The following is a 13,733-nucleotide window of genomic DNA, read 5'->3' on the forward strand; positions in this document are numbered from 1 at the left end:
CAAGTCAAGCTAACGAACATGGGTAAGATCGACACATACCTGAGCACCTCCTAGTTCTTTTGTTGGCTGCTTGGCTTTCGTTGTTGCTGGTTCAAAATGTGTTTCAGGAAGGGCTAATATAGAACCAGAACAAGCTAAGCACAGGTTGGGGCTCCACAGCCTGTACAGAAATGTCCAGATTTTCTGAAACAGCGGGCTCAGAAGAGACTAAACAACTTGCCATGGGTGGTGAGGGAAGTGAGGTCGGTCCTGAGCACAGTGCTGAAATCCAAATCAAATACTGTCAAGGGTAAAGCAGCCCACACATTGAAGACCAAGGTTGTTGTTCTTGGCCTCATCAAGAACAAAAAGATATTCAGTGCAATTTCTCACAAAATGAATTCTCTGTTTGGACTTGAAGAGAGCCGAGGGCAATATTCCAGCGACAACAATACGGCATTGACGATGTATTATGCTTTGGCTACGGCCGTTGAGATTCCTTGTGAATATCTTCAGGAGCGCGAGCAGAAATTGGAGCATCTATCCCACGCAATTCTTCAGTCAGAGTCGCCCTCTGATAACCCTAGAAATTTTGTTTCAGCTACTGAGAGCTCACGAATGTATAATCTGGATATCAATCACGAACATCTCGCCAATGAATTCTCTGTTTGGACTTGAAGAGAGCCGAGGGCAATATTCCAGCGACAACAATACGGCATTGACAATGTATTATGCTTTGGCTCCCGTCGATGAGATTCCTTGTGAAGATCTTCAGGAGCGCGAGCAGGAATTGGAGCATCTATCCCACGCAATTCTTCAGTCAGAGTCGCCCTCTGATAACCCTAGAAATTCTGTTTCAGCTATTGAGAGCTCGCGAATGTCTACGTGCTCTGTGGCCACTGAGGACTCAATTGTGGTATTGTTCATCTGTATCTTAATACGACGTGATCCATTGGACCCAGTATGCCCATTACGATCCATCTTTCTACTTGCTGGATTGTTGGAGTTTAGGTGTATGTAAACAACCACTATTCTGCGAAAAGATGAAAAAAACAGGGCTTAATGTGTTCTGCTCATCTGGGAGTGTTGGCAGCTGGATGAGACAAACCTAGAAGGCCATGAAATTGAAACTGGTGCATGTGCAGTGGACAGTTGGATTATCCTTCTGCCTCCTGTATTGACATATGACCATGATACAATGTTAAGTGGCATGGTTTAGTCCCTCCATGCTATCCCACGGAGAAGGAGGTGAGCCATGTGGCCCTCATCGGGCCCACATGGACGTGTTATAATTTTTAGTTTTCCAAGAGCTTCATTTCCTTTTAATGTTAAATTACATCACTAATATACCCTCTTTGGTCATTTCAGGTTATACTTCTTTTACTCATGTACAACTACCTGGTCTCTGTCTCATTTGTTTAAACTAATCTTCACTTGTCTGTTCTCCTGTGTCTATAAATTCTCTTTCTTAGCCCTCAAAGATTGCAGTGGAAGAAAGTTGGCTCGGAACCGAGAGAGAGATTTTGTTAGCTTGCTATGGCTGTGCAAAAGGAAACAACCAATGACAGTTTGAGCTCTTTGCTTTGCAACGGGGAACGTGATTTCCTGATCAGAAATAATGGAGACAAGGTACGATTGCTATACTTATAGTCTCTGTTATCATTTATTTTGCTACAACATTGCATTTTTGTATTGAATCCAATGTAATCTAAAGGTGAAAGTTGGAGAACTGGAAGGGAAACAAGTGGGTCTATACTTTTCTGCCCATTGGTGTCCTCCATGCAAGGCTTTCACCCCCGTTTTGTCTGAAATCTATAAAATGGAGGAAGATTTATTGTACTGGTTGCCGAGCTCCATTTCTACTTTCTAATCCTGCCTAAACTAGTCTTCTTCTGACTTTTTTGAAGTTTGTCTGTGTTCCATATCTCTTTATTTTCAGGAGCACATCCGTGCTTCCCATGCTTTTCAACTAAAGTTATTTGCTGCTTCTTCCTACAAACCCTACTTCCTCAACGCTAGTACAATTCAGTTAAATGAATTAAATCTGAAGAACTTGTATAGATTTTTATTATTTCATGTCTTTGTTCTACTTGTTATAGTTTGTTTAAGCCTGGCAATCCTATGTGGATTCTTGTGTTGCATGATGCATCTTTTGTATTTCAGGGGACAGCTGCAGTGGTTCTGGCAGGGTTGGTTGCATCATTAAAGGCAACTGGTGGAACATTGGCTGATCATACCTTCCTCTTCCTAGGAGCCGGAGAGGTAAATCCAGCTTTTTGTGTGAACCATGCAAATGAGACAGACAAATTACTCTACACTGACTGAAAATAATGGTGATCTTATCTTCCAGGCTTGTATACAGAATTTCTAGGCCGGACACCAATCTCTATTACCTGCAGACATAGGTTTATGAGAATTTCTTTTGCCTTTCTGCTATGAAATCCAAAAGTTCTGCTTATGTTGTCCCCAACCAATGCAGTATTATATCTTTCCAACCTACACAATATTATAATAGAGTTTCTGAGCCAAATTGCTTTCAAGATTATGACTCTTTCTAAAGTGATTAGTCCAAGTTGTGGCCGCTCTTGAGTCTTTACTTCCAATTTCTTATCTAGATTGGAGGAAGATTTATTGTACTGGTTGCCGAGCTCCATTTCTACTTTCTAATCCTGCCTAAACTAGTCTTCTTCTGACTTTTTTGAAGTTTGTCTGTGTTCCATATCTCTTTATTTTCAGGAGCACATCCGTGCTTCCCATGCTTTTCAACTAAAGTTATTTGCTGCTTCTTCCTACAAACCCTACTTCCTCAACGCTAGTATAATTCAGTTAAATGAATTAAATCTGAAGAACTTGTATAGATTTTTATTATTTCATGTCTTTGTTCTACTTGTTATAGTTTGTTTAAGCCTGGCAATCCTATGTGGATTCTTGTGTTGCATGATGCATCCTTAAGCATTGTCAACTTTGTAGCAGAGACGACACAGCTTTCTGTTGTGCCAACTGCCAAAGACAAGACCCACTTGGCACTCACTCTCTGATTGTGATGGATTGAGAGATGCTTTATACCTGTGGGAGATGGAGAAATGTCTTAGAGTTAGAGTTAGAGTCAAATGAGGGAGATATTTATTAAGTATTTCATGTTAGTAATTGCTTTGAGAATATGAGCTGAAACTTGCATCCCATGACTGTATTAAAGCTTAGATGCGTTCGCTTCAGCACTGCAGTTATAAAATGGGTGTAATTCAATGGTTTAATAGCACACAAATTGACTTGTTGCATGATGCTATATGACTGGTTTTCTTGAGCTGGCAGGGGAGCTTGGGAGCTTGTAAGCTGGGGCGCTGGATGGGGAGCCGATCGTGCTGAACAGCTAAAAGAGTTGGTAGCAACGGAGTGCTCATTTATCTGGAAAAGAATTTGAGAGAGATCGATACTATTTAGTAACTGCATGACTGCTTGTGAGTAATCTTCGCAAACAGAGTTGAAACATTTTTCATTAGTTCTACTTAATGATGGTTTGACCTGAATGACTATGCTGACTGCTTTTTATCAAATACTATACAGATTAACCGGGGGTTTGCTGATTGCTGGCTGGTTTTCTTGAGCTGGCTGGGGAGCTTGGGAGCTTGTAAGCTGGGGCGCTGGATGGGGAGCCGATCGTGCTGAACAGCTAAAAGAGTTGGTAGCAACGGAGTGCTCATTTATCTGGAAAAGAATTTGAGTACTTAGATTTTTAACTTGATGCAGGGACTTGCTGCATCGCAGCTTCCCTTGTTTAATATTGGATCACAAGACTTATAAAAACTAAACCTCTCCTTACTCAACTTTACCATAGTCCCTCCTTACTCAATTGTACCATAGTCCCTCATCTTATACTTATTCTTTCTTGTACTTATTATCTAGAAAGTGAATGGAAAAATACATCTTATACTTATTCTTTCTTGTACTTATTCTCTAGAAAGTGAATGGAAAAATACACTAGAAGGTTGTTTCTTGTTGTTTTCCATATTAGATTAAATGTCTTTCCAAAGGATGGGGCAGATACAATGTTGAACATGTATATGTTTTGGGCATGTGAATCATGATTTGTGGAAGATGATGGGGGTATTTATAGCTTGGCACTACCGTACAATCAACAACTCGTGAATAATTTAATAATTGAAAAATCAAAGGTAAAGAAGACATGTATATTTGATTTTTCCTTATGCCACAAGCATGACATGAAAAAAAACTAATATTTTTTATAAGGATCTTCTACTATATTATATCAAGTATATTGTGGAAGGTGACTTAAGAGGTAAGAATAAGTTATAAGTTTTTCTCATTTTCAATTCTAAGTATATAAACTAATTACCATTTATCTTCTACCATCAAGTATATTATGGAGGGTGGCTGGAGTGGGACTTTATTAGTGATGCTTTTGTTTTGGCCATGCTAAAGTTGCAGTGACCTTTTGAGCTAGAGGTAGATGTTATTGGGTATGTAATAGGAGCGGTACTCATGCAAGGAGGAAGGAAGGACAGCTCTTTCTTATCAATATCAACGTTAAGCCACGTTCTTAGTGGCTCTTTCAGTGGTAGTCGATTTTGTTAAGATAAGATATTAACAATAGAGTCTTTCGTAGAACAAATTAAAGAGCTTTTCTCATCGTCAATTCAGGTATATAAACTATTTTTTTTATAATGATATTTTTTTTTTCAAGTATGTGGTAGACGGTGATTTAGAGGTAAAAGTAAAAAAAGTTACTAGAGCTTCATGCATATTATGGAAGGTAACCAGTTATTGTGTAATTGTGAAAGGTGACTTGATGTGTTTGAGTATGCATAAAGAAAATAAGAAATAAAAGTTAAGAGGGCTCTATGTATATTGTGTAAGGTGAAATATGTATATAGAAATAAAAGTTATGAGGGTTTAAGTTCTTCTAAAAAATAATGAAAAATTATGAAGGTTTAAATATTTATCAAAAGTAATGAAAAGTTATGAGGACTTAAATTTTCATATATTTGAAAAAATTAAGAGGTTTAAATTTTCAAAGTTTTGAAAAAAAATTATGTGAAATGAAAATTTTCATAGTTTTTTTTTTAAGAAAATAGAGAGCTTAAATGTTTTGAGTTTAGAGTCAAATAGTATGGTATATTAGGTACATAAATTTTGAGATTTTTTATTAAACTTCTCATAGTTTTTGAAAAAAAAATACAAAACTTAAATTTTTTAGTTTAGAGTCCAAATCCTATAGTATTTTAGGTATATAAGTTTAGAGAGTTTTAATGTTAAAAGTCAAAGTTGAAGTTAATTTTATGCAATGAGTTAAAAATCAATTTAATTTATTGATGCAAGGAGTCGAAATTGAGATAAAGCTTGAGTCATAAAGAAATTATTATTGTGTTATATGAAAAAGGGTGTATGGTTTGTGTTACCCAACACCCTAACAAATCTTATTTAGTCATGGAGTCAAGATGAGAATTTGAAGTCAATGTAAATTGAAGTTAAAGTCATTCAAATTGTCTTTTGTGTGCATGTAGAAGGAAGTTGTAGATGTCTTGTTGGATGGAGATATCCCTTCTACAAGAAACAATTTTATGTAGATATTGCAATAGAATATTTAGATGAAGAATTATGCAAGAAGATGAGAATAGAAGAATAATGAAGAAAGAAGATGATGTTGATTCCATGACAAAAATAGGTGATTGAGAAAATTGTAAGAAAGAAGGAAAGAGAGGAATTTGGTGTAAGAATTCCTATAAATATTGAAGCATGAAGAGTAAAGAGTTCAGATAAAAGGCCCAAGAAGAATAAGGACCGGAAATACCAAAAGAATAGGTTCACAGGAAGAGATAACTTAGGTGAGTTGTCGAGTAAGGTGAGGAAAACTTCTTGAGGAAAAGAGGCACATTTGGGCCTAAAGTAAAAGAGAGAGAACATTGAAGCTTAGAGAAAGAGATTGAGAAATAACGTAGATAAGGATTAGTAGAAGAAAATGTTCATATGAAGGAGAAAAAGAAGAACAATATTATTGAGATATGTGGAAAAAACAAGATGAAAGAATACGTAACTAGAAGAAAGAAAAAGGAATCTTAGACATGAATAGAAGAAAAACAAAATGAAAAAACATATTGTAGAAAAAAGAGGAAAGATTAAAAAAAAAGTAAAACGATGAGGAAAATGGCACATAAAAATGGACATAAAGAATGAAGTAGTGAAAGAGGAGTGGCAATGAAAAAGAATAGAGTTTGATGTAGCGAAAAAAAAGAAGAAGCAAGTGAAGCATGGTACGAATAAAAGTAACGTATGTTTAAAATTGAGTTGTAGATATAGTAAACCCATGAAGCATAACATCCCTAAAAATATACTATTCCTACCCAAATAATATTTTCAATGATAGAAAGAAATGGTCTTAATCATATGTTCTACAAATGTTAGATTAGCCTAAAATGGAAGTTGAAGTTGTACTTGAGTCATGCTAATGTAAGCTTGATGAGTCAAAGAATACCCCTATTGAAAGTTCATGGTACTCTAAAATCCACATTGTAACTGATGGCTTGTGGTTAGTTGCAACCATTAATGTAATCAAGCTTAGTGGTAAACCAAAAACCACGTGCAGTTAAAGAGAAATCATTAAAGGATATGGAGAGGTGGCTAGTTAGGAAGAGAAGTTCCATAGTGGAAAAAACATTGATTTGAGGTAGTCCAAATTTAGGAAAAAACATAAATCTTAGTGTAAAGGCAATCAAGAAGATTGCAAGTCAAGAAAAAGGGTTTGCAATGAACTTGTGAAAGAGAAAAGAAAAATTTGAAACATAAGTTTGTGAGGTGATGGTTACCACCAAAGGAACTCATGGACATGGTCCCATGAAGAAGTTTTTGTTGCTTGGTATTATGATGTAGGAGCATCAAGAGCATGGTTATGGGTAAACTAAAATCCTAGGATGAATATGATGATGATGATGGTGATGATGATGACGATGATGTAGGAGGAATAAAAGTTACATATATGAAAACTTTTGATGGAAGAATAGGTGATTAACCATGTTTAGGAAGAGTTTCTTAGATAACCATTAGTACAAAAATTAGTGAACCATGTGTTCTAGTGGATGGAAATTAGCCAGCCCAAAAGGATCAAAATATCATGCTTTAGATGAGGGCCCTTTACGTGTCCAAAAATGGTAATGTCTATCAGCAGATATAAACTTAGCATCATAAAATATCATAAAATATATACAATGTTCTATGGTCACCTGAGAATTTTAACTCAGAAAAAACATAAATATAATAAGTGATCAGTTTGGTTAAGTGTCCATTAGTAGGCCCTCTATGAAAGGCATGTGATAATACTCATAAGAGGTCTTGTCTAGCTGCTCCATGATCTTCCAATTGCTGAGATTTTGTTCAGTGCCTTCCTTAGAGAGAGTGTCTAGAAGGGCCTAGTGAACTAATGGATGTAGTTGTTTTTCTTGAAATTGAGAAGATGTCAGCTTGGCTTAGATCTACCTTGAAGGAAGCAAAAGTACATGTAGCTCCACTTGGCACCTTTAGGGAAAGAAGGAGACCTAAGAAGTACCCTGGATATGCAACACTAATGACTAATTTCATTGATTATGAACCTTTCAACTATGAGGAGGCAACTAGCCAACAAGTTTAGAAGGATGATATGATAGAAGAATACCAATCTATTATGAAGAATGATGTATGGGAGATTGTGCCAAGACCTAAAGGGAATTCAATGATGAACTCCAAATTGATATACAAGATTGAGTAGGCAGTGGATGGTAGTATTAAAAAATAAAAGTCTTGACTTGTGACTAGAGTATCCTCCCAAAAAGAGGGAGAGTATTATGATGAAACTTTTTCTCTAGTTTCCAGGTACACTTATATTAGATATATTATTTATTTTTATTCTTCTATGGGTTGAAATTTACAGTAGATGGATGTAAAGATTTCTTTCCTCAATGGTTTAATTGAGGAAGAAGTGTAAAGAGAAAAACCTCAAGTGTTGATGTTCATGGGATGGAGTCTCATGTTTTCATTGAAGAAAGCCTTGTATGGACTCAAGTAGGCACCCAAATTTTGGTATTCTCAAATTGATGGCTACCTGACGACACTTGATTTCTCCAAAAGTGATCTTGATCCAAACTTATATATCAAGGTTGAGAAAAATGAACCTGTGATTTTGTTGTTATATGTTGATGACTTATTTCTGACAAATGTAGAGCATGTCATTATTTAGTATAAGAGGGAGTTGGCCTCTAAATTTGATATGAAGGATATTGGGCTAATGCACTACTATTTAGGACTAGAATTTTGGCAGAATATTGGAACAATATTCCTTGGTCAAGGAAAGTATATTATCTAGATCCTCTAGAAATTTGGAATGATGGACTGTAAATCTATGGCAACTCCCATGGTGATTAATTTGAGGAAGTTGTGAGACTCACTCAGATTTGGTAGATCAATCCATGTACCAAAAGTTGATTGGATCCTTAATGTATTTGGTTAATACCAAGATGGATATTTTTCTTGAAATGAACACTCTGATCCAATTCCAAGTGGAACTATGACATGGTCATTGCATTGCAGTAGATCATGTATTGAGATATCTACATGGTACGATTAATTATGGTTTAGATATTTCTCAAATAGTGATATACATCTATATTGATCTATAGATTATGATTAGGTTTGGGGTGTAGAGGACATGAAGAGTACATCCAAAGGTTTCTTCAATTTGGGCTCTATTATGATATCTTGGATAACTAGGAAGAAGACATCTATTGCACTCAACACTATATTGTAGTCAATTTAGCAAGTTGTGAAGTAGTGTGGCTTCAGAAGCTACTTGCAAAGTTATTGAATTAGGTCCTAGAACTAATTGTGATATATTTTGACAATCGAAGTTGTGTGAAGATTTCAAATAATCCACTTTTCCATGACAGGTTAAATCACATTGAGATCAAATACGAAATCATTCGTGACATGGTGCAAAGGGGAGTTGTGAATCTCTAGTACATCTCTAGTTATAAGAAGATAGTTGATATTCCCACGAAGCCTCTTTCAAAGGTCAAGTTTATATACTTCAGGGACAAGCTTGGACTTGTTTAAATTTCATCCCTCAGGCCTCAATGAGAGGGAGTGTTGATGTGATAACATCATGGATAGACATTATCCCTAGGTCAAGTTTATTGATTATAATTAGGGATAATGGTACGAAATAGGATAATCATTCTTCCTGGGTTAAGTATGTTGACCAGGATTAGGAAGAATGGTCCTAGAGGCCCATAATTACTCAGTTGAGTAGGTGCCTTTCACCATCAATCTCAGACTCTCTAGATATTTTGAGTGAACAAATTTAGAATCAAGCTTAGAGTGAGGCCTTTGGAGATTCACAAAGGGTAAAATGTGTTGACTTGAATGATGGTTAACTAAGACTAGTCTATATACCATGGGTCTAAGGCACCAACCTAAAATATGGTGACTAGTTAATGCTAATAATGCACCATGTGTTTGAGATATCAACTATAATTATGGCCAAAGGTATTGACCATAGTTATGGAAACTACTTGATGATGTTGGTTTACCATGGACTAGAGTTGCTGACTAGGATTACAGTAATTGCATGATGATGATGTCGATGATGAATTGCTATAACCTTTTCTTAGAGAAAATTTTCAACAAGAGAACATTTGGATAATCATTATGAATAACTCCCTAGCTAAGAGGGAGTGTTGAATTTTTTAGCTATGTTTTGTCTTCATAATTAATGTTTTAGCCATGAAATATATGTAATGATTAATATAAGACATGCTCTTCATGTCAGTTTCAAAAGAGAAAATTTTGAATTTTGAACTTTTGGCTCGAAATTTTTCAAGTCAGCCCTCCATCAAGTCAAGTTGTCCCTAATAAAAGAGATAGGTCTCATTCATGATATCCACAACTCTATATATACTCCACTCATCCTCCTCCACAAGGGATAATTTGATATCACACACAATAAGGTATCTTCTAGGCATCCAAGCAAAGGAGAAGAAGGAAAGAAGATAAGAAGGACAAATACTTTTCTCTCTCTATCTCTTTGACCTCACACATGTGATTTCTTTCTTATATTGAAGCTTTTCATGTATTAATTTCTTATCATATTTGGCAGCAGGCCTGAAATTCTCGATAACATATTCTAGGCAACCAGTCTTAAATTTTGGGCAGTAGGGCCAAGTTTCTGGGAGGTCAAATTTTAGCCTAGGAAGATCAGGCAGGGCCAAGTTTGTTTGGATGATTGGAGAGTTGACAAGAGGGAAATTTGACTAGGTTTGACCATAGTATTTTTGGTTAGTTTGAACATCATATTTGAATAGAAGAATTAGGTGTATCTCTTATTGAACTATATAATTTCTCTAAGGAAAAGGCTGTTGGGATTTCCCCCAAGTGGGTTTTCCCAAGGTAAATATTTGTTATCTTTGTGCATTTTGATCTATATTGTCCTTATGCATTTATGGTTGAATTTACGAAATGTAATTTATTAATGATAAACTAGAAGTGCTAAAAGAATACCTACATCATTAGAAGTAATTATTCATTTTCAAAAATTAGTGCTTGTAATATTGCACATGAAAAATCAACAATTAAACCAATTTATAAAAATATTTGTCCAAAAGTATGCAACTGTTGATGTTCATTCTCTACAACAAATAAGAGGAGAAGCTTGAGGTTGAGGAGTTCCACATAGTTATTAGTTCCTCTACCCAACTTGGATGATAGCTTGAATAAATGATTATCCCTTAAGTATAAGACAACACACACCACCCCACACTCTTCTCTAGCCATAGAGGCCCCGCAAAGTAGGCCCATGGTTAGGAACGATTAATAACTTATTTTGTGATGTTACGCAGTCAATGAACGAGCTCATAAGTAGATAGAGTAGAAAACGTAGCCATAACTTATGTTGCCACTCTATCTGGAGAGGTTGAATTTTCTTGAAAGATGTCATTGATTTTGGAGATTTATATACCCCAAATGATAATAGGTGGAATACTCCTATTCTTTTTAGGATTTTCCTATTCCCACCACTGCTTCCAAGTGTGCTTACAAGATGTGCCCTGCCACATTATAGTGTTCAAGAATGTAACTAGTGTCGATCTTCATAATTGTATTTGAGTCATGATGTAATATATTTGTCAAAAGAAAGAAAAATGAATTTTATTATAAAATCAATTGACTTATTAAAGCATGGGTTTCAAGCTTGGGTCAATTGTTTATAGGTCAAAGCCTTCATTATAGGCTTCTAGGGTTTATGTTAAATGTCCTTATCCATGTCATAATCTAATAGGCCCTTCTTAGGCATTGTCAATCAAGAAACAAATTTTTTTTGATGATAATTAGGTCTTCTAGGTCTCCTCCACCAAGTTAGCCTCAAGGAAGGACAAGTTGACCTTAACAAAGTAATTTGACCTCACAAAATCACTATATGTTGGAGCTACTCGACCTCATTTGGATCACTCACTCAACAAGTTTGAATTGCAGTTTCTGGAAGCAAAAAGGTGCAAAATTCAAGAAGGAAGAAAGAAAGGGCTAGTGAAGGAGAAGGAGATCATTATCTAGCTAAGGAAGTCAAAATTTTCTCTCTTATCTGAATGTGCGAAGTTGTTGGATCGCTGCTAGGCCGAAATTCTAAAATAGCTGGGGTCAAAGTTCTATATTTTTTCTATGGGTAAAAATTCTAAAGTTTCTAGGGATCAAAGTATTGGATTATTGTTGGGGGCCAAAATTTTGAAGTTGATGGGGGTTGAAGTTATAGATTGTTGTTGGCTTGTAGTTGTTGAACAGGAAGGGACTATCGAAGTTTTTCAAATCATATTGGAAGGATGACTTGGTGGAGGAGGAAGGTATTTTGGGTCCAAGGTCTTGGTCTATCTAAATTTGATTTACTACTGGAAGAGTTTGACTAGGTTTTCCCCTATTGAGGGGTTTTAACCTGGCTGAGAGTCTACATTTGGTTTCACTAATATTCATGTTTTTGTTTTGATGATTTCTTGATGAAACAAAGATAAAATAAGAACATAAGAAAGTTAATAAGAACACAAATATATCACACGTAATTATCAACATAAGAAAATATTTCTGCCTTTATGATTTTCTAACATGGTATCAATGCTAAGGTAAAGAAGAATCAAAAAGGAAGATTGAAGATATATTGAAAGGAGAGATATAAAAAAAAATGGTTTCAAGGAATGGTTTTAAGAATAAGAATATGACAATATGGAAAACTCAATGAAGGGAGAAATCAAACTAGAAGGAGCCTCTAACTATAGGGAATGGAAAAAGAGGATAGATCTTATCCTCGCTAAGCACAAAGTTTTGTACCTTGTTTAAGGAAAAGTCAAGAAGCCTATAGTTGAAGCAAAGAAAAAGAAGTTTAGAGAAACTGAAATATTGGCCATGAATCTAATAGTATAAGGAGTAAAGGAAACCCGAATTCCATACATATACAACATAGACTCCACTCAAGAAATGTATGAGGCTCTCTCAAAATTGTTCACCATCAAGAACATTGGTTAAATAACAAGCCTCAAGGGTGAACTAATGGCAATAAGGATGAAAAGAGATGATATTGTATCATCAAAATTTGTAAGGATATATGGAATAAGAGATTAATTCTAAGAAATAGATGAAGTTGTACCAAAAAATGAGCTCGTGATTGTTGCTCTTCTAGAACTACCAAAATCATGGAGTGCTTTCGCATCAGGAATTAGTAGTTGAAAGGATACTCCAACATTCGAACAAATCTGGAATTCTTACATTCAAGAAGAAATCGAATGTCATTAGTAAACAACAAGAAGGAAGATGAAGAATACAATGCCTCTAATGCCTATTTTGGACATCACAAGAAGAAAGGAACCTTCAATAAGTTCAAAGGACCAAATATGAAAGTTGAGTTATCCAATATTGAATGATACAACTGTCAAAAGATGGGTCATTAAAAGAATCAATGTCTTGAGAATCCAAGAAATAAGAAGAGAGATAGGGAACAAGAAAATATCACTGATGAAGCTCCACCTAAGAAGATCAAGACTAAAGAATTAGATGTTAAATAATTGTACTACTAAGTCCCCTCTTACATATCCTTCTTAGTCTTCTATTCTAAGTTTTGTAATGTTTTCCTTTATGTTTTGATTTCTAGAGTTTGTAGGTCTAACATGTCTTGTTAGAACATTTTTGAATTATTTTGATAAGTTGTAGGTGTCCCTTTGAAAGATTAAATTAAGAGGGAGCCTCCACCATTTTACCAAAAGATAAGTATTTTGTTCTTTGTTTCATCTTTTCATGTTTGGTTTCCTTCTCACATCAAGATTTGTTTGTATTTTATACTAATAACCTTTTCTTTATATTTTTCCTTGGTTAGGAAAGCTTTCTAAATGCTCAGAGGTTATGGAGGAGACTTCAAAGGATAGAAATTAATCATGGAATAAGTTTTGTTGCAAAGGAACCTCGCCAAGATTTGATTTCATATAAGGTTTGTTAAAGAACAATTCAAGGTATGTCTTTAACTACAAGTTTTGTTACGAGGTTCTCTTCATAGAAAATGTATGTTCATTCTCTTTTAAAATTTGATTTACATTACTGACATCATTATGTCTAGGATTTTGAATCTTAAATATTCTTGTTAGGGTGATTAATCATTGGATTGAATCTACCCTCGTTATACTATCATTTTGATCATTCTTGTGAAACCCTAACCTTTAGGGTTCACTGTAAAACCCTAGCCTCTT

At 35.3% G+C, this 13,733-nt stretch overlaps 1 protein-coding gene across 1 annotated transcript; it reads left to right on the forward strand.

The window, feature by feature from the left end:
- The first annotated feature begins 1,929 nt into the window (after positions 1 to 1,929).
- Positions 1,930 to 3,722, forward strand: LOC149237608 (NADP-dependent malic enzyme-like). Its single transcript, XM_089366847.1, has 3 exons — positions 1,930 to 2,241; positions 3,292 to 3,437; positions 3,544 to 3,722. The coding sequence occupies exons 1-2, from the start codon at positions 2,101 to 2,103 to the stop codon at positions 3,343 to 3,345; spliced, it is 195 nt and encodes a 64-aa protein (XP_089222973.1). The 5' UTR covers positions 1,930 to 2,100; the 3' UTR covers positions 3,346 to 3,437; positions 3,544 to 3,722.
- Positions 3,723 to 13,733: the final 10,011 nt, after the last annotated feature.

The sequence above is a fragment of the Pinus tabuliformis genome, chromosome 8 (genome assembly GCF_031772625.1).
Source record: "Pinus tabuliformis cultivar Carrire ecotype Pingquan chromosome 8, CPIR1, whole genome shotgun sequence".
NCBI classification, from domain to species: Eukaryota; Viridiplantae; Streptophyta; class Pinopsida; order Pinales; family Pinaceae; genus Pinus; species Pinus tabuliformis.

What these genes read in the sequence shown, in the direction of transcription:
- LOC149237608 (XM_089366847.1), top strand. Translation starts at nt 2,101, where the DNA reads ATGTGGATTCTTGTGTTGCATGATGCATCTTTTGTATTTCAGGGGACA. An exon ending in TCTTCCTAGGAGCCGGAGAG is followed by an intron (nt 2,242 to 3,291) that starts GTAAATCCAGCT and finishes TTGAGCTGGCAG; the next exon opens with GGGAGCTTGGGAGCTTGTAA.